The 20,455-nt window shown below is 45.3% G+C and overlaps 7 protein-coding genes across 7 annotated transcripts; 4 read left to right on the plus strand and 3 right to left on the minus strand.

Annotated features, from left to right (window-relative positions):
• Positions 1-552: 552 nt before the first annotated feature.
• Positions 553-7,636, minus strand: BYT42DRAFT_575374 (Sec63 Brl domain-containing protein). Its single transcript, XM_051568961.1, has 2 exons — positions 7,484-7,636; positions 553-7,395 (listed from the first exon to the last, which is right to left on the minus strand). The coding sequence occupies exon 2, from the start codon at positions 7,363-7,365 to the stop codon at positions 766-768; it is 6,600 nt and encodes a 2,199-aa protein (XP_051421448.1). The 5' UTR covers positions 7,366-7,395; positions 7,484-7,636; the 3' UTR covers positions 553-765.
• A 124-nt stretch (positions 7,637-7,760) lies between these two features.
• BYT42DRAFT_500090 (methylthioribulose-1-phosphate dehydratase) lies at positions 7,761-8,609 on the plus strand (the record flags this gene model as incomplete). The annotated part of the gene is made up of 3 exons (XM_051564683.1): positions 7,761-7,915; positions 7,978-8,417; positions 8,485-8,609. The coding sequence occupies 3 exons, from the start codon at positions 7,761-7,763 to the stop codon at positions 8,607-8,609; spliced, it is 720 nt and encodes a 239-aa protein (XP_051421449.1).
• Positions 8,610-8,881: 272 nt separating this feature from the next.
• Positions 8,882-10,460, minus strand: BYT42DRAFT_594419 (replication factor C subunit 2; the record flags this gene model as incomplete). Its single annotated transcript, XM_051570765.1, has 9 exons — positions 8,882-9,043; positions 9,106-9,231; positions 9,296-9,421; positions 9,491-9,611; positions 9,677-9,820; positions 9,900-10,013; positions 10,077-10,156; positions 10,224-10,302; positions 10,372-10,460. 9 exons carry the CDS (start codon positions 10,458-10,460, stop codon positions 8,882-8,884), a joined length of 1,041 nt encoding a protein of 346 aa, XP_051421450.1.
• Positions 10,461-10,510: 50 nt separating this feature from the next.
• Positions 10,511-14,802, plus strand: BYT42DRAFT_575379 (ANTH domain-containing protein). The gene is made up of 12 exons (XM_051568962.1): positions 10,511-10,828; positions 10,933-11,075; positions 11,159-11,373; positions 11,459-11,643; positions 11,724-12,271; positions 12,336-12,429; positions 12,498-12,739; positions 12,803-13,027; positions 13,097-13,171; positions 13,241-13,319; positions 13,389-14,612; positions 14,674-14,802. The coding sequence occupies exons 1-12, from the start codon at positions 10,726-10,728 to the stop codon at positions 14,685-14,687; spliced, it is 3,147 nt and encodes a 1,048-aa protein (XP_051421451.1). The 5' UTR covers positions 10,511-10,725; the 3' UTR covers positions 14,688-14,802.
• BYT42DRAFT_575383 (pyridoxamine 5'-phosphate oxidase-domain-containing protein) lies at positions 14,765-15,872 on the plus strand. Its single transcript, XM_051568963.1, has 2 exons — positions 14,765-15,178; positions 15,338-15,872. The coding sequence occupies exons 1-2, from the start codon at positions 14,901-14,903 to the stop codon at positions 15,798-15,800; spliced, it is 741 nt and encodes a 246-aa protein (XP_051421452.1). The 5' UTR covers positions 14,765-14,900; the 3' UTR covers positions 15,801-15,872.
• Positions 15,873-18,323, plus strand: BYT42DRAFT_575388 (uncharacterized protein). The gene is made up of 6 exons (XM_051568964.1): positions 15,873-16,439; positions 16,509-16,665; positions 16,747-17,263; positions 17,335-17,450; positions 17,514-17,691; positions 17,761-18,323. Exons 1-6 carry the CDS (start codon positions 15,984-15,986, stop codon positions 17,987-17,989), a joined length of 1,653 nt encoding a protein of 550 aa, XP_051421453.1. The 5' UTR covers positions 15,873-15,983; the 3' UTR covers positions 17,990-18,323.
• Positions 18,277-20,291, minus strand: BYT42DRAFT_575394 (kinase-like domain-containing protein). The gene is made up of 10 exons (XM_051568965.1): positions 20,009-20,291; positions 19,729-19,933; positions 19,606-19,657; positions 19,465-19,531; positions 19,308-19,360; positions 19,104-19,233; positions 18,855-19,028; positions 18,619-18,761; positions 18,489-18,552; positions 18,277-18,415 (listed from the first exon to the last, which is right to left on the minus strand). Exons 1-10 carry the CDS (start codon positions 20,164-20,166, stop codon positions 18,289-18,291), a joined length of 1,173 nt encoding a protein of 390 aa, XP_051421454.1. The 5' UTR covers positions 20,167-20,291; the 3' UTR covers positions 18,277-18,288.
• Positions 20,292-20,455: the final 164 nt, after the last annotated feature.

Here is a 20,455-nt window from a genome sequence, read left to right on the forward strand (position 1 = left end):
ACGGACGTGTTAGCTGAAGTTTGTCATCAAACCAACTTACAATTCAAGAAAATCATGAATGCTACCTAAGCGATGCCGGAGAGTATCTTGTGAAAACGAATCCTTGCATATGCGGATAACGGATTTCATCACAATGCAACCAGTTTCAAGGACAGTAGCAATGGTGAGATACTGCGATCCGACATCGATATACCCAAGACGGATATGGAAGATGTCTACTAATTCAAAGAAACTGTCAAAACGATGGACTGGAAGCAATGCTATGAAAGTGGAAAGAATGTTGTGTTTTTCAGCAAGCACAATAATGATGCAAGTTAAAATAAAGCATTTTACAAACAAAAAATGTCGCAAGAAAATCGATTACCTCATGATGGGTCAGTTTAGAGACGTCTTATATCTCATCTTCGACAACCCACATAGTCTGGGGGGGGGTTTTTTTACTCATTTTACAATCTGGTTCAAATAACTATATGCTCTTATAAGTTACTGCGTACTCGATTCTTGTCACTGCATTTTGATTTTTGACTGTGTCGTGTATATTTAATAGAGAGATGGGAACAGATCAGAAACCGTTTCTGCTACCAATAGAAATACATGCATCCGTGGACTTGATGTAGAAAGAAACTGTACATCTTTATTTTCATTTATTGAGGAAAAAGGAAAAAGAGAAAAAAATAAAGGAAACCACAAAAGAGAAAGGACATATATAAAAACATTTTTTTTGGAAACGGCTGTGAGGATGGGTGGATTTCATAAGATTATTATTTAATCTTGTTCCATGGCGTCTTCTTCCTCACTTTCTTCTTCGCTCTCTTCAGCTTCGGCAATATCCAATTCCATATCCAGCTCTTGATCGCAGCCATTGTAAGAGTCAGACATCAGGAATACCTTGAGATTGTGATGACCGGCTTCAGGGGCAATGAAATCGAGTTTCATAGTAAGCTTGTGCTGCAGAGTAACACGTTTAATCGCAAGCAGGGTCTTGGTCGATGGTTCGCCAATAACGATCCACCAGCCTTCGTCTTTCTTGTGAGGGAAGTAGGGCGCAACCACAGGGCCAATCGGTTCATCACCTTCGCCTTCGCGTTCAAGTTGTACCTTGACATTCACGATTTCGCCTGCTGCCAGTTCTTCGGGATTCGCCACGTCGAAACCAATCTCCACATTGGGATATCGGTCCACAAAACGTACGACTTCGCGCAACTTGCGTTGATCCATACGCAACGTATCCTTGAGTACGTCATCTTCTTGCTCCATAAGATCAAACACAGATTCGATTCCCTTGGCTTCGCAGCGTTTGATGATATCATTGGTGAAGTAAGGAATCTGTTTCAACGGAGAATCGCGATCCCACATGGCCTGAACACTCATCTGAGCAAGTTCCATGGCCGACAGTGCGGGCGCCAACCACCCGTTCGATGAAATCACATCCACACACGCTTGCAGTAATGGAATGATGCGACCAAGGACCATGGATTGATCCGACTGAAGATCGGCAGGCAATTGCATACGGGCAAAGTGTGCTTGAAGCAGAATATTCGTCTTGATGCGAGGTGTGTTGAATTTGGGTGTCGCCAGTTTGACGGGAAGACGTTCATAAATGCGCTTGAGAACGCCATCTTCGTGATGACGGATCGGGATACCATCGAACTCGGTGGCTGACGAAACAATTTCCAACAGACCCTTGAGCTTGGTGGTGTTCTTCAAACTGACACTGAACATATCCATCGTGGTATAGTTGATGTTGTAGTAAGCGGCAATCATACCCAGGTTGAGAGGAGCCACATCCATCTCGTCTTCAATGGTAATACACTTGGTTTCTTGCAAATCGTTCAACGTGTTTTCTACCAGTTCAGACAAATGATCCGACAAGTGACGGTGACTGGTGCCTTGCAAGCCGTAGTAATTGGGATTGTGCGCCATGCGTCGGTAAAGGAAGGTCCACGTCAAATAGTCGACGGCATCTTGCTTGTTCTCGATCGTCTTGGTTACGATTTCCGCATTAAAGTGGTCGTGCATGAATTGATCCAAGTGAGATTCCACCGGCAGTGCTTCGTACAGGAATTTCTTGTAGAATTCCTTCTTGTTGGCTTGACACATCAATACACACTTGCCTGTATCGTCCTGCAGAGGGCGACAAGCGCGACCCATCATTTGCAATACGTCGGTAATAGGATAATCGGCGTAACGATGTTCCTTGCCTTCGAAATATTGCGTACCCATGATAATCACCATGTGCGAGTTCAGCGGCAGACCCCAGCAAGTGTCGCGCGATGCAACAATCACTTGAATGGCGCCGGATTCGTAAAGCTGCTCCACGATGCGCTTGTCAGACTTGGACAACGCTTCATGGTAGTAACCAATACCGTGCTGCAGCGTCTCCACCAACGCCTTATCTTGAACACGTTCCAACAACGGATTGATTTCTTCCAACTGACAGTGTAAGAATCGATCGGGGGTGTCGTCTCCCACACAGTAAGTGAGAATATCCACGGCGGTCAAGCGACACTGTCGACGGGAGGGCACAAAGACAATCACCGGTTTGTTGCTAGAGTGAGCGGTAATGGCAAGATACGCCGGTTTCGCCATGGCGATCATGAGTGAAGCAAAGTGAGGAATGTTGTAACTCTGAATATGGATTTCCAACGGGACAGGACGCACCGAAGGATGGAAATTGAACACGGAATGAGTCGTAGCACCAATCCATTCACCAAGATCACGAGCATTGGCCAAGGAAGTGCTCAACGCCACAATACGGATCGGTTTCTGGATTTGGGAAGCGATGTAACGCATACGGGAAACAATAACTTCGTAGGTCGGTCCAATATCACCTCCGATCAAATGCAATTCATCGGCAATAAACAAACTGACGTTTTGGACATTCTTGCGCTGCTTCCATCGACGCGAAATCAGATCCCATTGCGTAGGCGTACAGCAAATGATGTGTCCACGTTCCAACAACTTGAGATCCGCACTCGTTTCACCGGTTAATGCGACAATTTCTTTTCCGCCGTCAAGAGCACCAAACTTCTTTTGCCAATCGGCCACGCGTTGATCGACGAGCTCCTGCAAAGGCGCAATGTACACACAGCGAGCGTCCTTGTCCTGACTCCACATGCGAAGAATAGCAAATTCTGAACACACCGTCTTACCGCTACCAGTAGGAGCACCAATAAACACGTTATCGTCGGTACTGTACAGAGCGTTGAACACTTGGGTCTGAATAGGGTTGAAATGATCAATCCAGCCAGCATACACATTTTCGTACGCAGAGTTGCGCAGGGCAGAGACGGGCAAGGGTTGCAAATCATGCAGTTCGGTGTGGGGCGCATACTTTTCAGGAAGGATCAGATGCTTGAACGAGACGGGCAATTTGCTTTCGGAATGAAGCCATCGATCGGAAACCACGGTGACAAAGTAGTTGGGCGGCAGCGGTTCGTACAATGGCACCGTAAAGGTCACGAGATGTTCTTCTTCGGCATATCGCTGCTTCAAAACAAAGTAATCGTGGTAAAGAATATGCTCGCCATCGACATCTTCAACGAGGATCCAGAAAGCTTCGGCCATGCCGTGCACCTTTTCATCCCACTGGAAATCAGGCGTCAACGTCAGTTCCATCTTCAACAGCGATCGAGTAACGGGCTGAACATGAGCCTGGATTTCAATCTTGGGGAACTCGTGGATCAACTTGTGCAGCATTCGTCCCGCCTTGGGTTGAGCAATCAATTCACCCAACTCTTGCGGGTTCAGATCAAAGTAACGTTCCCAAGGGAATTCCTTACGTTCCAAACGTTTGATGATATCCGCCGGCATGGACTTGAACTGACGAAGCGGGGACATGGAAAGCCAAGCACGCTTTTCAACCATTTTGCACAGATCCAAGGCCTTCTTGGTGAGCTGGGCCCAGCCACGCTTCAAGCAAATTTCAAACACGGCACGCAAGATACGACCAGCACTCTGAGTCACATACACCATGTCGGACACCAAAGCAAAACCTTCCAACTTCAACTGCGAAATGTAAGCTTGCAGCAAGACATTGATCTTGGCCGTCGGTTCTTCCAGACTCTCCTTGACAGGCACCGGCACACGTTCCAACAGTTTCTGCAATTCCAGCTTCTCTTCTTCACGGACAGGGATATATTTGAACTCGTCTGACAAGGCAAACACACGGAACAGTTCAATGTGGCTCATCATGGGTCTCAAATGCTGGTTGTAAGTAGCCATGGAATGATGCGTCACATAGTAATGCGAAGCAATGCGGCCCAATTCCGTCACCTGGAAACGTCCGGATTTCTTGTCGTATTTAATAAGGTTGCACTTGTCAAGGATGGCCGCGGCTGAATGGATCAAATCGACGCGCTTCTGTTCCAGATAAGGATCGTCCTTCAAGTCATCGAGCGGAATACTATACAGAGTCGGGTTTCGAAGCATACGCACATACAGGTAAGTGTAGCCGAGCCACTGGACGGCCTCGTCACGGTTACGGATGGTACCCAAAACAATTTCAGCATTGAGGTTATCCGCCAAACGTTTAATGAACTGCGACTCGATCGGCAACTGGGTGTTCAGCAGAGAAAGGTAGTACTGCAGCTCCGCATGCGCGGTAATAATGATACCTTCACCATAGGTATCGAACTGAGGACGACCAGCACGACCCAACATTTGCAAAACATCTTGAGGCGATAATTCCACCCATCGACCCTTTTCCGGAGAATAGATTTGCGTGCCCTTGATAATGACGGCGTGAGCAGGCAAGTTGACACCCCAAGCAAGCGTAGCAGTAGAACACAGCACTTTAATGTGACCGTCGGCAAACAATTCTTCAACGAGGGTACGATCGGCACGGGTCATACCGGCATGATGAATAGCAAAACCGTAGGGAAGCAAATCCTGAAGATTGGCATCTTTGACCGTCGCCGCTTCCGATTGCAAAATTTCTCGACTGGCAGAATCTTGGTTCAAGAAACGTGCAATGGTATCCTTTTCAAGCGCCATGTCACGGATCGTCTTCGCGGTTTTGGCTGTTTCCTTTCTCGAGTGAACAAAGACGAGCACCTGGTTTTCTTCACGATTCTCAATCTGTTCCATGACCTTTTCGTAGCATACTTCGTTCATTGTCTGGAATCGCTTGATAGCCTTCTTCTCAGTGACACCAATAAACTGTTGCTTGAGAGGACAAGGACGATAGGTACTGTCAAAGAAGAAAAGTCCCGATTTCGGATCGACGCGAAGGAAAGTGGCGACATCAATGTAGTTGGGAAGCGTGGCGGACAGACCCACCAAACGAACCAGTTCTTGAGTTTGTTCCATGGTGCGAATGGTACGAGACACAATGCTCTCAAGGACCGGACCACGATCATCGTGCAACAAGTGAATTTCGTCAATGATGATCAAACGAACAAGCGCGGTGTAACTGCGATCGGTTGCTTTGCGTGTAATGACATCCCACTTTTCAGGGGTTGTGACAATGATCTGAGTTTCGGCGATCTGTTGCTTGGTCAATTGGCGATCACCAGTTAATTCAGCGACCTGGATACCGTACGGTTTTAAGCGATGGCTAAAATTGCCGACCATTTCTTGCACCAAAGCTTTCATGGGGGCAATATATACAATTTTGAAAGCATCCAAATCAATCAAACCTGTCTCCGGGTCACGGTTCTTGTCAATTTCATGCAGAATGGTCAACATGGCGACGTTAGTTTTGCCGGCACCGGTCGGGGCACACAAAAGCACGTTTTCATCGCTGCCGAAGGCAACAGGATACAGTCGACTCTGGACACGGTTCAAGCTTTCGGCACCAACAAAGGCGTCCTGAGCCCACGTGGGCAACGTCTTGATGGGGACCAACTTTTCGCCCGTTGCAAACGCCTGAGGCTTGGGAGCCGGTACGTGAATTTCTTCGTAGCCCTTCTTGGAACGCTTGAAAGAACCATCCGGTAATTTAACCTTTTTATTGGACATCAGATGAGCACCCTGTTCAAATGCGAGATCATCCAAATCAAGCATCTGTCTGGGGGCCACTGTGCTACCGGGTTCAATGGTGGTGGTGGTGGGTAGTTGAGCGCGACTACGGGTGGCGGCGGCGGCTGCGCCATCTTCATCGATTTCCATGGCATTTTCTACAACACCTTTGCGTACCAAGGCTTCACCACGACGACGACGATCACCACTCAAATCACGCAAAATCCAACCAAGGCTCTTTCCTTGCATTTCAGCCTCCAGTGCTGCTTTTTCTTCGCCCGTCACTCTCGCTAATCGCGTACACCAGTAGATGAGTTCACGATTCTTTGTAAGGATACGCACAAGATCGAATTTATCATAGTCGAACAATCCCATCAATTCGTTTTCGCAATCACGCATGTTGACAGATTCAGCACCGAGGATATCAAATGCTTTCATGGTTTTTTCTTGGGCGGTATGTGGGTCAGGGTAATGAACGGCAATTTGTCTCTGAAGCCAGAAAGCATCAATGTCGTGAGGCGAAAGCACGTCAGAGACCTTTTGTGTGGTTGACTTTCTCTTCTTCTTCTCGCTGTCGGCACCAGGCAAAACAGTACGGAAACCTTCCTCCTCATCCGGCGATTCTACTTCTTCTTCCTCTTCCGCTCTTCGGAATTGTTGTTCTGCAATCTCTTCGTCGTCGTCTTCCTCGACTTCCTTGACTTCGAACTGGTCATCCTCATCCTGCTCTTCTTCTTCTTCGTCAAACACCACGGCGACACCGAGCTCGTCGTCAATGGCGCCCACTTTTTCGCCATTCTCGTCGACATCCATGGCATCGTCTTCGGCATTATAATCTGTAATTTTTTTGGAAAGATTGACCAGTTGTGCGAATTTGTCGGATTCAATGGGACCAATGACGGATTCGATTTCGCGCTTTTTGTCGAAATCTTTGAGGGTGTCTGTTTTCAGGGTTTCTAATACATCGTCGGCAGCACTTCGAATGACATCGCGAGCTTGATCACCTAAATGATCATATACAAAAGACAGAATGTGTTCATAGGCTGCGCGCGTTTCTTTAGTACGAGGTCGGTAATTCAGGCCTTCCCAGTCTTCGGTGGCGGAAAGCACGGAAGAATAACCGTAGGCCTTGCTGATGGCGCTTTCTTCCTTTTTCCGTCGTCTCTTTTCGGCGAGGTCATCGGATCGTTGAGCGGCCTTCTTCTTCTTCTCTTCAATGCCTTTGGGCGTTTCTCGTTCGGCTCGTGAACCAAACTCTTTAGGATCGATCTTGCCCCACAAACTGTCGGGCTCGCCCGTAGCATCTTGATCTCTGCGAGGTAAACCGCTTCGATCGGCTTGCAAAACCAAGCTGGAATTGGCGGCGTACTGATACTGATTAGCCTTGGCAATATTCTCGGCCATAGTACTTCGTTGTTGAGAGAATGAACGCCACTAGTTGACCAGAAGAGACAGACAAAAAAAAATTTAAGCGTCAATAAAAAGACCAACTATAAAGATGAGCCTGCAAAAGATACTTTACAGTGATGGGTTACTTGTCAATTGACGATTACGACAAAATCAGAAAAGTCAAAGGACGAAGTGTTATGGATAAGGGCACTCTCCGTCGACCTAGAAACCCTTGCGTCATATAAAATTGTGGCTTTGATCACTGCGCCCAGTTTTCAACCTCCGCCATCGGCGGGCAAAAGCGCTCGAGCAGATTTGCCTTCATTTTTTTTTTTTTAATTAGGTATCCTCCAAAAAAACCGAAAAACGTCATGTCAGCTAATTCATCGGAATTGACGGCCACCGAGCCTATGCACCCGGAAGCTATTGTTGCTCCTAATGCCGACGAACTTTGTCGATCGGACGATCCACTTCATCCTGCCAACTTGATTCCCGAACTGTGCCGATTGTTCTATCAGCATGGTTGGGTCACTGGTACGGGAGGTGGTATCAGTATCCGCAAAGAGTATGTATAACTATATTCCCCAGCAGGCCTTAAGGAGACTTGGCTAACGCTTAGGCGTGCAGTGACCTCGTGTATATCGCACCTTCCGGTGTGCAAAAGGAACGTATGGAACCTCACCATATGTTCGTGCTCGCACTCGCCAACCGCACTGTCTTGCGACGCCCTCCCGTGTTGAAGCCTTCTGCCTGCACTCCGCTTTTCTACAATGCCTACACCATGCGTAACGCTGGCGCTTGCATTCATACGCACTCGCAAAACGCTGTCATGGCGACCCTCTTATATCCTGGAGCTACCTTTGAGATTTCGCATCAGGAAATGATCAAGGGCATCCGTCGCGGCTCTTCAAAAACGAATCTGAGATATTTTGACAAGCTCGTCGTCCCAATTGTCGAAAATACACCCGAAGAAGAGGATTTGACAGACCGCATGGCCAAAGCCATCGAAGAATACCCCGAAACCAATGCAGTTCTTGTGCGCCGTCATGGTGTCTATGTTTGGGGAGGTACGATCTGCTGATAAGGAGCTTTTGCAAATGATTCTGTGACTTATACATATTTCATCCAATGTAGAAAATTGGGAAAAGGCAAAGACAATGAGCGAATGTTACGATTATCTGTTCGAAATCGCAGTCAAGATGAAATCGATCGGTATTGATCCTGCTGTTAAACCCGCCAGCGAGCCTGATTATGAGTAATTGATGAAGCTTTGCATCATCGCAGTTTATAGAAAGTTCATCTGTTCTCATCAACCATCAACCTGTTAATTTATGCATCATGGCTGCGCCAATATTGTATTTTTACCCTCAATTATCGATCTTGGTATTCCATTATCACTGATTGTCCAAGTGTTGTAGCATGATGACTATTGTCGTTTGATCGTTTGGCAATATGGGAATCGGTTCCCAAGGAAAGAAAAAGAAAAAGACAAGTGGCAAGACGGAGTGTGCATGAAAGTGATGTGGAGAATTTATTCGGCGATGATGGAGCTAATAGAAAGCATGAGATTCAGAATTTGTAAATGTTCGTCTGCGCCATGGATCAAATCAATGTCGGCGTTGGCAAGAACTTGGGATATCTTGGATTTTTGCAGGGTTGTTAGATTTTCGTTCCGTACAATTTCTTCGTGAAGCTTTTGTATGGTATCATCAGCACACTCATTCCATAGGACGATGATACAGATAAATTGCGTACCTGAGTCAGGATATTTTCGGCAGAGTAGCCTGCATTCATCATTGTCTGAATCGCTTGTTGGATTTGTTTATAATCATTGGTCTCCCATGTGCTGATAAGTATGTTCAAGGTTTCAGGTGGGATAATCTACAGACAGCGTTTAACTTCACAGGAGAAAGAAAAAAAGGCCATGCATGATTTGTTTGCTTACACCAGCCATTTCATTGATGGTTTTGGAAGTGAGGTCTTCGTCCTTGTGTAAATTGGAACCGCTCTGCAAGAAAGTAATCGCTTTTCGCAAATCACCATTGGATGCCCGAATCAATGCATCCATCGCCTGTGACAGTCCCAAGTTGTTAGTTATTTTTGTAACCGTATCACTCCCCGCTCTTCACACAATACGTACACCAGGAGCTAATTTGACCTTTTCGCTGTCACAAATCATATTAATTCGTAAAGTCAAGTCGTCCATCGGTAATGGTTTGAAGCGGAATTTGGCACAACGGGATGTAATAGGTTCAATGATGCTGCAAGAGATAATGAAAACCTAAGCATAACAAGAAAAATTCAATTTTTGAACAAGTGTACTTACCGACTAACGTAATTACAGATAAGGCAAAATCGAGTGGTGGCAGAGTAAGTTTCCATTGTTCGTCGCAAGGCCGATTGCGCATCGTTGGTCATGGAATCGGCTTCGTCAAGAATGACGATCTTGAATCGTGGGCAAGGATAGCCGCTGCGGCAAAAAAAAAAGAAAAAAGAGATCTGATCAGCTCACAGTGATTGCTTGACCTTTCATGCTCCAAAGGTTTTACCTGACTGTTTGGGTCACTGTGGATCGCGAAAAGTCTTTTACTTTTTCTCGGATAATCTGGATACCGCGTTCGTCTGAAGCATTCAATTCAAGAATACGTGATCGCATGATCGGTCTACGGACGAAATTGTAAGGAAACAAAGTCTTTGAATCGGCAAAGATTGTATAGTATAAGTACCCGTAAAGCTCATGAGCCAATGCGAGAATAGTCGATGTTTTACCGGTACCTGGAGGCCCGTAGAACAACAAGTGAGGAAGCTAAAAACAAGATGATCATCAGTACAAGAAGCATTTCAGACTTGTTGATCGCCGAAGAATGCCTTACATTATCTGATTGCAACGCTTTCTTTAGGACAAGAACGGCTTGCTCTTGCGACGCAATGTCGTCCATAGTTTTGGGTCGACTTTCAAGAAACAAGACATTCAAGAGTCAGTGTGTGTAGTGTGTATTGATTGGTGAATATGGGGCTTACTATTTTTCGACCCATGGTTTGTTGGTCTTTTTAGGCACGTTGGCCTTTGTATGTGTTGCTCCAGCGCTGCGTGGTTGGAAAAAGTTCATTATAAGACAAGGCGAGAATGCACTGATGGAGAGACAAAAACGAGTCGCGTCAACTTTTCTTACGCGCGCGTTATTTTTTTTCCCCCGTTTTCCAACTTTTCTGAGCTGTGTCTGAATTGAGCTCACAAACTCAGGATTGACTGACGTCAGGTTGGCATGCTTAATTTTGGAAATCTTGCACGCTTCCCCGTTGTGAGGATTTTAGACCGAGAAAACCTGAGAGCTTTGTTGGGGTCATCATCATCATTTCCCTTCTTTTTTTCCCATGTCCTATCTTTCCTCTGACAAAGCAGAGTCAGAATTGGCTCAAAGCATTAAAAAGGCTACCAGTCCCGAAGAAACCGCGCCCAAGCAAAAGCATGTCCGAAGTAAGCTCTTTTTCCCTGACTCCACCTACTCTTTACTGCTCTTTCTCGTTTTTGGCCTGCCTCGTTTTGAGGACCACTCACACATGTTTTGCTGTTTTCCTCAGATTGTATTGTATACACTTGGGACCATCGTACATCCGCCATTATCTGGAATATCTTGAAAGTACAACCTATCTTATCGGATGAAGTGCAGACTTTCAAGGCCCTTATTACAGTTCACAATATTATCAAGAACGGCCACCCAAATGTAAGAACCTGTTATTTCTTTTTACCTTTCGAGTATTCGGTAATAATCGAGTCCAGATGTGATATTGACACTTGAGCTTATAGGTAATCAAAGATGCACTTCGAGAAACGGGATGGTTGGAAGCCTGCGGACGTTCGGTGAATGGCGATGGTGTCCGTGGCTATGGTACCTTGATCCGTAATTATGTCGATCTATTGTTACATAAACTGCAGTACCATCGTGATCACCCAGAGTTCAACGGTGAATTTGATTACGAGGAATACATCAGTTTGAAAAATGTCGACGATCCCAACGAAGGGTAAGTTTTACACTCTCCGGGAAAAAAGGATGATCTGATCTTGGTACATCTCTTGGGATTAATATTTCTTTTGTCGGATGGCTAGTTTTGAAACAATCAACGATCTTATGACGCTTCAGGACCGTATTGATCGCTTCCAGAAAGTGGTATTCGCCAGCTTCCGTCACTATACCAACAATGAGTGTCGTATCGCTTCGCTTGTGCCTCTGGTGGAAGAAAGTCATGGTATTTACAAGTTTATCACCAGTATGCTTCGAGCCATGCATCGACGTAAGTGATACCTAGGGTGGGACGACGAAATTTGGTGGGGACCAAGACAAAGTTTACAAACACCAAAAATGATGATTTAGGCTTGGATGCCATGGATGCCCTGGCTCCTTTACGTCAAAAATTCAATGTACAACACTACAATCTATTGAAATTCTATTATGAATGCTCCAGCTTGAAATACCTCACCAATCTCAAAGACGTGCCTAAACTTCCTGCTGATCCACCATCTTTGTTTGATGTCGACACTCCTAAACTCCCTAAACGGCCTTCCACAGCTCAAGACGAACCTACACCCCCTCCCGCTCAACCTTCGCCTGAACCTGTCATCGATTACTGGTCTCAGCAGCAGGCTCAGCAACAACGTGAGTACGAAGACGAACAGAAACGGTTGGCCCAACAAAGAGCAGATGAAGAGGAAAGAATGCGTCAGCAACAGATGCAGCAACAACGCGAATTTGAAGAACAGCAGCGACTGATGGCCGAACGTGCACGCCAACAACAAGAAGAGCTCATGCGACAGCAAATGCAGAACCATCAAGCAGGTCGTATCAACGAACTCGAAATGCAACTGTTGAATTATCGAAATCAACTCGAGCGCGATCAAATGATGTTGGAGCAATATGATCGAGTAAGATACTACAAGGATCAATGGGGAGAGACTATACTGACTTACGGGTTTTTTAATGCAACAGCGTGTCAAAGCACTTGAACAGGAATTGAGCATGGTGAACTCCAATGCACAGCTACGTGACCAATCAAAAGACGAATTGATCCGATCCTTACAAAGTAAGCATAGACACATTATGAGATTTGGCTGCGGAAAGTTGAAAAAATTAAATCGTTTGTTGCAATAGATGAAATCCAAATGTGGAAGAACAAGTATGAAGCCTTGGCCAAACTGTACAGTCAACTTCGTAAAGAACACATTGATCTGCTGAACAAATACAAGCAGTTGCAAGTAAAGGCCAACTCGGCTCAGGAAGCTTTGGATAAAGTCGAACGTATGCAAGCGGATATGCGTGCCAAGAATATTGAACTGGCGGATCTCATCCGTGAACGTGATCGAGCTCGGAATGAACTTGCAAGAGTGCACGAGGTAAACACATCTAATGTGCCGACTGTTGGGAAAGGAAACTGATCCGTATTGTTGCTAATACAGAATCAGCGCGATGAAATGGATCGTTTACGAAGGGAATTATCCCAAGCTCAGCAACAAATGGCGGATTCAGAAAAGGGCAAACGCGACGAATTTGGTGCGCTTGTTACAAGATTGAGACAACAAAAGGAGGATCTGGAATCCACGCTTTTGGAAAAGCAAGCACTTATTGATGAGTTCATTCGACAGCTGGAAGATATGGAAGGCAACGCCGATAAAGTGCGAGCAGTAAGTTAACATTCATGTTAAAATGATATGGTGTGGCCAATGCTAATGATTGCGCGTTCCTCACGCTAGGAAAAAGACGAGGAAATCGCCGTTTTGCAGGCCGGCATGGACGAATGTCTTCAACAATTAGCGGATTTGCAGCAGGTAAACTGGATGAACCCTTTGTATTAATGTTTCATCGTAATCGTATTGTTAACTGGGTTGTCATCACAGAATGACAAGCAACGTGATCTTCAAGATCAGTTGGAGCATTTGGAAACTGAACATACCGCCAAGCTGAGCCAGATTTTAGGTAGTGTATGAAAGTATTCGGAACTGAATGGGGCAAAAAAAGATCTGACAATGATGTCCATTTTTGTAGACAGCATTTTGACCACATGTATCCAAAAGATCAACGACGGCATGTACGAACTGGAAACGCCTGGACAGCATGGTAACGAAAATGCTACGCCCGAATTGACCTTGTCCATGATCGAAAGAGCAAGTATTTCATCGGTTGAATTCCTGTCTGCTTTTAGCAAATTCATGGATGGCAGCAATACCGGTGACCATGCCAGTACCATTGCATGTGCGCTCGGTCTGGCGGATACCATGATTGACGTATTACTGCATGCCAAGGGTATCACACGCTTGATTATTGAAGATGAAGATATCGATGAAATGATCAAACTGGCCAGACAATCGGCTGAATCGACCATTCAATACTTTAGCAGCGTCATGTCCACTTACCTTCAAATGCTGCCACGTGCTCAGAGACCGGAAGTTATTATCCAGGGCGATATGCGTGTCCAGGACGCATTGACCAAATTATCGCAGAAAACCGAAGATCTCATCGTGTCTGCTGCAACGGACATCAACAAATTGGCCGAAGGTGAAGTGGGTGATCTCGTTGAACAAGAAATGTCCAATGCCGCTCGTGCCATCGAGGAAGCGACCGCCAAGATTCAAGAATTGATGCGTAAACCCGCCAACCCTGAATTTTCCGCCACCGACCTTCAAGTGCATCAGCTCATCCTGAACTCTGTCCTGGCATTGACCAACGCCATTGCGAATTTGATTAAATGTGCTACTGCTTCGCAGCAGGAGATTGTCGCGCAAGGACGTGGCACATCGTCCAAAGCTGCCTTTTACAAAAAACACAACCGATGGACCGAAGGTCTCATTTCCGCAGCTAAAGCTGTGGCGGTAGCCACCAATCTATTGGTGGAAGCAGCGGACGGCGTCATTACAAAGACTCACTCTCTGGAACAATTGATTGTGGCTTCCAACGAAGTTTCGGCAGCTACGGCCCAATTGGTGGCGGCTTCTCGTGTGAAATCGACGTTCATGTCCCGCACACAGGAACGTCTGGAAATAGCCGCCAAGGCAGTCAAGGATGCCGCCAATGAGCTGGTCAAGCAAGTGAAGAACTTGGTTTCTCAAAAGGCAGACAATGATGACCTCCACATCGATTTCAACAAATTATCGGTCCACGAGTTCAAACGACGTGAAATGGAACAGCAAGTCAAGATTCTCAAATTGGATGCCGAGTTGACCAATGCTCGTCGTATTTTGGCTGAAATGAGGCGAAGTGGTTATCATACAGGTAAACATTGCATCATGTCCGCTGTCGAAAAAGGAACCAATGCTAACCTTATACTCAATAGAGGAGACCGACTAAATGTAGAGTTCATTTTTTCTTGCATATTTCTATACAATAAAACCCCTAAAAACACGACGCTTTTTTCATGCAATGCAAAAAAAAAAAGGCATTTCTAAATTAGGCAATTGTGACCGACCGCCAAAAAATGCATGCGCGAAGTGACGTTCTCTTCGGCTGGCAATTTTCTTATTCAAATTCGTCTTTGTGACACCTTTGGTTAAAAAAGGGGATATGGATACAATGACGTTATCTCCTGTTTGGAAGAAGCTTCTTGCTCGACAGTTGCAAGCAAACATTGAAAAGCTGGGTCCTTCGGAGTCTTATGTATCGTTAGCCACAGTACGCTTGGACGGTACGCCTGCGAATCGAACTGTGGTGTTTCGAGGCTTCGCCGGTGAACATCATGAACACGATTTGGGATGGGAAAGTGACCTGTTGACCATTACATGCGATCAGCGCTCTGCCAAAGTGAAAGAAATAAAGAAAAACCCCAGCTACGAGGTAAACTGGTAGGTTTATTCCTCTTTTTGTTCCGTGTGATAGGAAAGCCTACCTTTTAAAGAACCATCGAAAGGGAGAGCCGTGGCGGGAAAATATCATCAGGGATTAGGCGGTTTTTGGTTAGGATGAAAGAATTTTACTTAACTTTTTTCTACGGGTGGGGTCAGGTGGATGAGTGGAACTCAGGAACAGTTTCGTCTCCATGGCCATATTCATGTATATGGTGATCAACACCAGATCGATAGAAGCTTGTCCAGCCACGTGAGGAATACAAAGGATGCTACTAAAACACCGGTGCAAGCTGACTGGTGGGAAGGCGAACGACGTCGACAATGGCTTGCTCTGGGAGATGGGTTAAGGGCGACCTTTGCTCAAGAAGCGCCTGGCGAGCCAAAGATTCAAGAGCCCGACAATCAAGTACGACGATTGGAAATTGATAATGTGGACGAACAAGGCCGCTTCTGCAATAAAGATGCTGCCAAACAAGCGTTACTGGATAAAGGTTACAAGAACTTTGTCTTGCTGTTCTTGACTGTCTCACGGGTTGATCATCTTTTGCTACCGACAGGTGAACGTACACTGTACGAGCAACAGCAAGATGGTTGGAGAACCGTGCCATTGACGGGATAGAAATAAACATAGCATCATACAAACACGTGGACATCCCATTAATTAAACTCGAGCGATGCTTTTTACAATTTAGAATCAAATTGTATTCATTTCTTTTTTTATTTTATTTGTCATTACCAGTTGGGATATTTACTTTCATTCTTTTTCCCTTTTTTCTCTATCTCTATATCTGTTTTTATTTCCATGTCCCCTATACCCACATTGACAGTGTCTACCGATACCCCTTTTGTCACAGGTGCTACCACCACCACCACCACCACCACCGAAGATGAACACTCGTCTTCATCTCTGGCTTCGCTAAAGAGATCCCGACATACTCTACCAAAGATTCGACCGCCTCTCAGTAAAACTCGCTCAAGTATGGGCACGACCGGTTCAACACGTCCGAAACTGCAAACTGTCCAAAGTTCGGATGCCTCACGATTCATGACAATGGAACGATTCCAAACATATCATAATACCATGCGCATGTTCAAAAAGCCTGCAGTTTCTCCCACAAAGGCAGACGACAGCCCAACTAATTCAACCCAGCGTCAGCTCACAGTGGAACCAGCCGTCTTTCCAGAGCCTTGCATGTTCAATGGCGAACGAGGAGGAGGAGGCAGCAGCAGCAATAACAATTATAACAGCGGACATCAAGTAAGGCCAATCTGCAAAAAGCGCGTTGTTTTCTGGTGGGAAGCATGGTAGGCTCATTGCATTGAATAGAGCGATGTGAAGAGTATTCGAAGTGTGCGCTCGGGGAGTGAATCCACACAGTCGCGTAAAAAGCGCACCAAATCCCGCGTTCATGCAGGTTCCACTTTTATTTCACCCACTGATATTTTCGCGCAAAATCTGAGCGAGGCAGTCATGGAGGCCGATGGTAGGTTGGACAAAGAAGAATCAAGTGCCACGGAAGACTCATTCCAGTTCCTATTTCCAACGCTTTTTTCGCTTTGACTAGATTCAGATGACGAAGTGTTTGTTTATCGCGATAACCAATCAACGCTGTATACCCCTTCTTACCACTGGGTTTCAGACTCCACACTCAAAGAGACAGGCGATGAATCTGCCTGTAGAAAGACAATCAATAAATGGAATATCGCTCGCACACCGATGGCCTCACGACGTCGGCCGGTACTCCGGTCAGCAATATCCGAATTGCCGCCTTCAGGTGGAAATCCGTTTTATTTGTCTACAAAATCACGATGTCATTCTCACAGCCACGATTGGTATCCAAGCGACGCTGACGAAGAAAGTACACCACTGATGCGTCGAAAACGCACCCGACGTTCCAAAAAGTCAAAACGCAACACAAAAATATATGTATGGATTGCATTAAGCGGCTGCGTTTTATTGGGCGTCATTTCAGCCATTTTCATCTTTCTGGCGACGCCCTTGGTGGCGGTGGAAGTGGCAAATATCAATAATGTATTGGGAACCCAAAAACAATTAATATTCGATCTCCAAGTCAAAGCAAGGTAAGAGCGGCGGCATCATCCTCTTTCTTTCTTATACGTAACAAGGACCCATGGCTATCTCTTGCTCTCAGGAACAACAACTGGTGGGCTATTCATGCATCCGAGACTGCCTTTAGCGTTTTCGCTTCGAGTCAATATGTGCCCCTATTAACGTCCAACAATGAATTGCCATTGCCAGTTATGCAGGGTGAGTTTCAGATTTCAGATGAAACACGACGCAATTTGTTGACATGGACAGTAACCATGACAGATACCAATCCTCAATCGAATCCCATCGAGTTTCTGGGGACCATTTATCGCCTTGAAGAGCCACTTATTTTTCAGGCCGCACGATGGTTGGAAAGAGGCCCTTTGAGTTATGCCACCAGTCAAATTCAAATAAAAAATCCAGGTGCCATTCACAACGATTACAGTGGGAATGAACGCTGGTAAGTCGTGGATATTCTCGAATTTCCGTGACTTCCTGCTCACATACTGCCGGATGTATGCGTCATTAGGTCACTGCTGATTAGATATCCGTATGAGCTCACGGTTCGAGGCATTCTCAAATATCGCTTATTCCCGCTTTTACCATATATGCATTCAGTCCATGTCTGTCAAATGTCACGTATCGATCCAGCCACAGGAAAAATTTCAACGATTGCACAGGACAAGCAAGCGCTTTGTGATGAGTCTGTATCGACTCGACATTCATTGAATTCCTTATTCGGTTCAAAGATGGAATGATTCACTTTCGCCAACGCTCTTGCCATTCGACAGACACCTTTCCTCGCGGCTAGCTTACCTCTAGTCTATCACCAAAAAAGAAAACGTTATGTACATACAACGATATCCATTCCAAAGGACCAAAGATGATGATGTATCCGTGTATTTTTTCATGTAAATTGTGTAAATTTTGTCTTGATTTGTTGGGTGTGTAGAAAAGTTTTGAAAACGTGTAGATGGATGTGTGCATATGAAAATAAGTTTGCGTGATGGTTATCTTTTTCTTTTTTTTCTTTTTTTTTTTTTTTTGCTGATTAAAATTACTCTTTGCCTGATAGTTTGACCTTTTTCTTTTTGCTCTGCAATGCCAAGAGACTGCTGTCCGCTCCAATATCCTCAGCATGCGCCAATCGTTTTTTCCGCTCATCTTCCTGTATCCGTCGTCCCCTAAACAAAAACGTCGGTAAGAAGAGAAAAAAAGGCATCACTCTGGCTTTTTCTAATCGGATGCAAAACATACTTTTCCTTTTCGGATAAATGGTTGCGAATTTCGGGATATGTGGGCAAAAGGGATGGATCGGCCGCTATGCAGAAAATGAGAAAAAGTGTTGAGTCACAGATGGATGCATGGTGATTGCAAAAGAAAGTACCTCGTGGGGATTCGGAGAAATAAGGATGGAGAAGGGCTTGGCGGACGGTCAGTCGTGATCGAGGACTGTAGGTGAGAAATCCAGCTAGCATCTTGATGGTATTTTCGCTGTAACGTGGAAAGACAATCTTAATGTTATTGTAACTGCGAAGAAAACAAAGAAAAGATTAAGGTTTGATTATGGAGATTCCTTTGAATATGTTACATCATTTGTATCATTCATGCGCATCCACTTACTCTTGTTTTGGTAATATGAGTGATTTGGCCAGGGGCAGTTTCATGAAACCCTGCCATATCGTTTCTTTCGGCGTGCCCAGTAACTTGACAATCAAATCTAGTTGCGCTTGTTCGTTGTTCCCGGGCAACAGTGGGCGGTGTTGCATCAACTCTCCCATAATACATCCCGCTGACCTAGATGTGACATCAACCCTTTTAACTGTTTTCTTGGCCGACTCGAAATGATTCATACTTTCCCGATGATCTTACCAGAGATCCACTGCTGTTGTGTAATTGGATTCACCAAACAGGAGCTCCGGTGACCGATACCATAAAGTTACCACGTTCGGCGTCATTGGCTTGCCCGGTAAACTTACTGTTCGTGCTAACCCAAAATCAGCTAATCACTTTGCACATCAGTTTCTGAAATAAAAAAAGCTTCTTCATTCTCGCTGCAAACTTGATTTGTCATACCGATTTTCAGTAAGCCAGTAGATGTTAATAATAGATTCGACATTTTCAGGTCTCTGCCAAAAAAAAAAAAAAAAAAAAAAAAAAAAAAAAAAAAAAAAAACGTCTCGTTAGCAGCCATACCAACTGCATATATTATGCACACACTTGTGAATATTACCGATGAATTATAGAATGATCGTGACAATATTCCAGCCCTCGCAGTAATTGGAGCATAAGGCACTTGACTAAGACGTTCCCGATGCAATGAGATCAATGGGAAAATTTTTGAACTCCATAACGTTACAGAAAAACAGCTTACTTTCTGAAGGGGTATACGGTGTTGGTACCATATCCAACAACGTTCCGAGATCCTGCATTCGACAATCGTTGTTTCAGCATTCGGGGATCACTGACATCGGTGCAAGTCTGTCTTGTCCATTACCTGTTCACAATACTCCATGACGAGGAAAAGCGATTCCAGTTTACCGCCAACAGCGACGTCCGTGACATTGACGATGTTCTGATGTCGCATTCGTTTTAATATACTGATCTCTCGTAAGCTCGATATAGGCACCCCATCAGTTTCTCGTTCCATGCGAATCTTTTTCAAGGCCACCACTTTTCCTGATCTACTGTCTTTCACCCTACTAGAAGAATGGAAATAAATGTGAGCATGATTGATTCTGGTGGCTGTTGATCGGCCAACGGGAAACGACAGTTACTAGACAACACCGTAGGTGCCTTCCCCGACTCGGTTCAGTTTTTCGAAATCCTCCACATCGCGACAATCGCCGTAAAACGGCATTTCTTTGTATGGAACTTGCTTTCCTTTCACAGTAGTTAGCACAGTTTGCCGTTCCTCATGACGGCGTTCGGACATGGTATCGAGTGAAAGAAATGTATAGCGCGATTATTTTATCTTTGGCGTAATTTTTTTTGGCACATCTCGAGTGCGTTGAATTGCTCACCCAACACCCCGCTTCCGCCGACAAGTCACAACCAATTGCAATCCCCGCTGCGCCAATGCACATAGCTTGATATCCGATCCCCGGGCATTATCACGTAATTAAAGAGTTCACGCTTTTGATCGAGTGCAAAGAAATGTCTATCCCGAATAGAATCGATACAGTCGTTTACTGACCATTCCATAACACGGCAAACCATTTACT

This window comes from Radiomyces spectabilis, assembly GCF_025331425.1.
Source record: "Radiomyces spectabilis strain NRRL 2753 chromosome Unknown BYT42scaffold_9, whole genome shotgun sequence".
Lineage (NCBI taxonomy): Eukaryota > Fungi > Mucoromycota > Mucoromycetes > Mucorales > Radiomycetaceae > Radiomyces > Radiomyces spectabilis.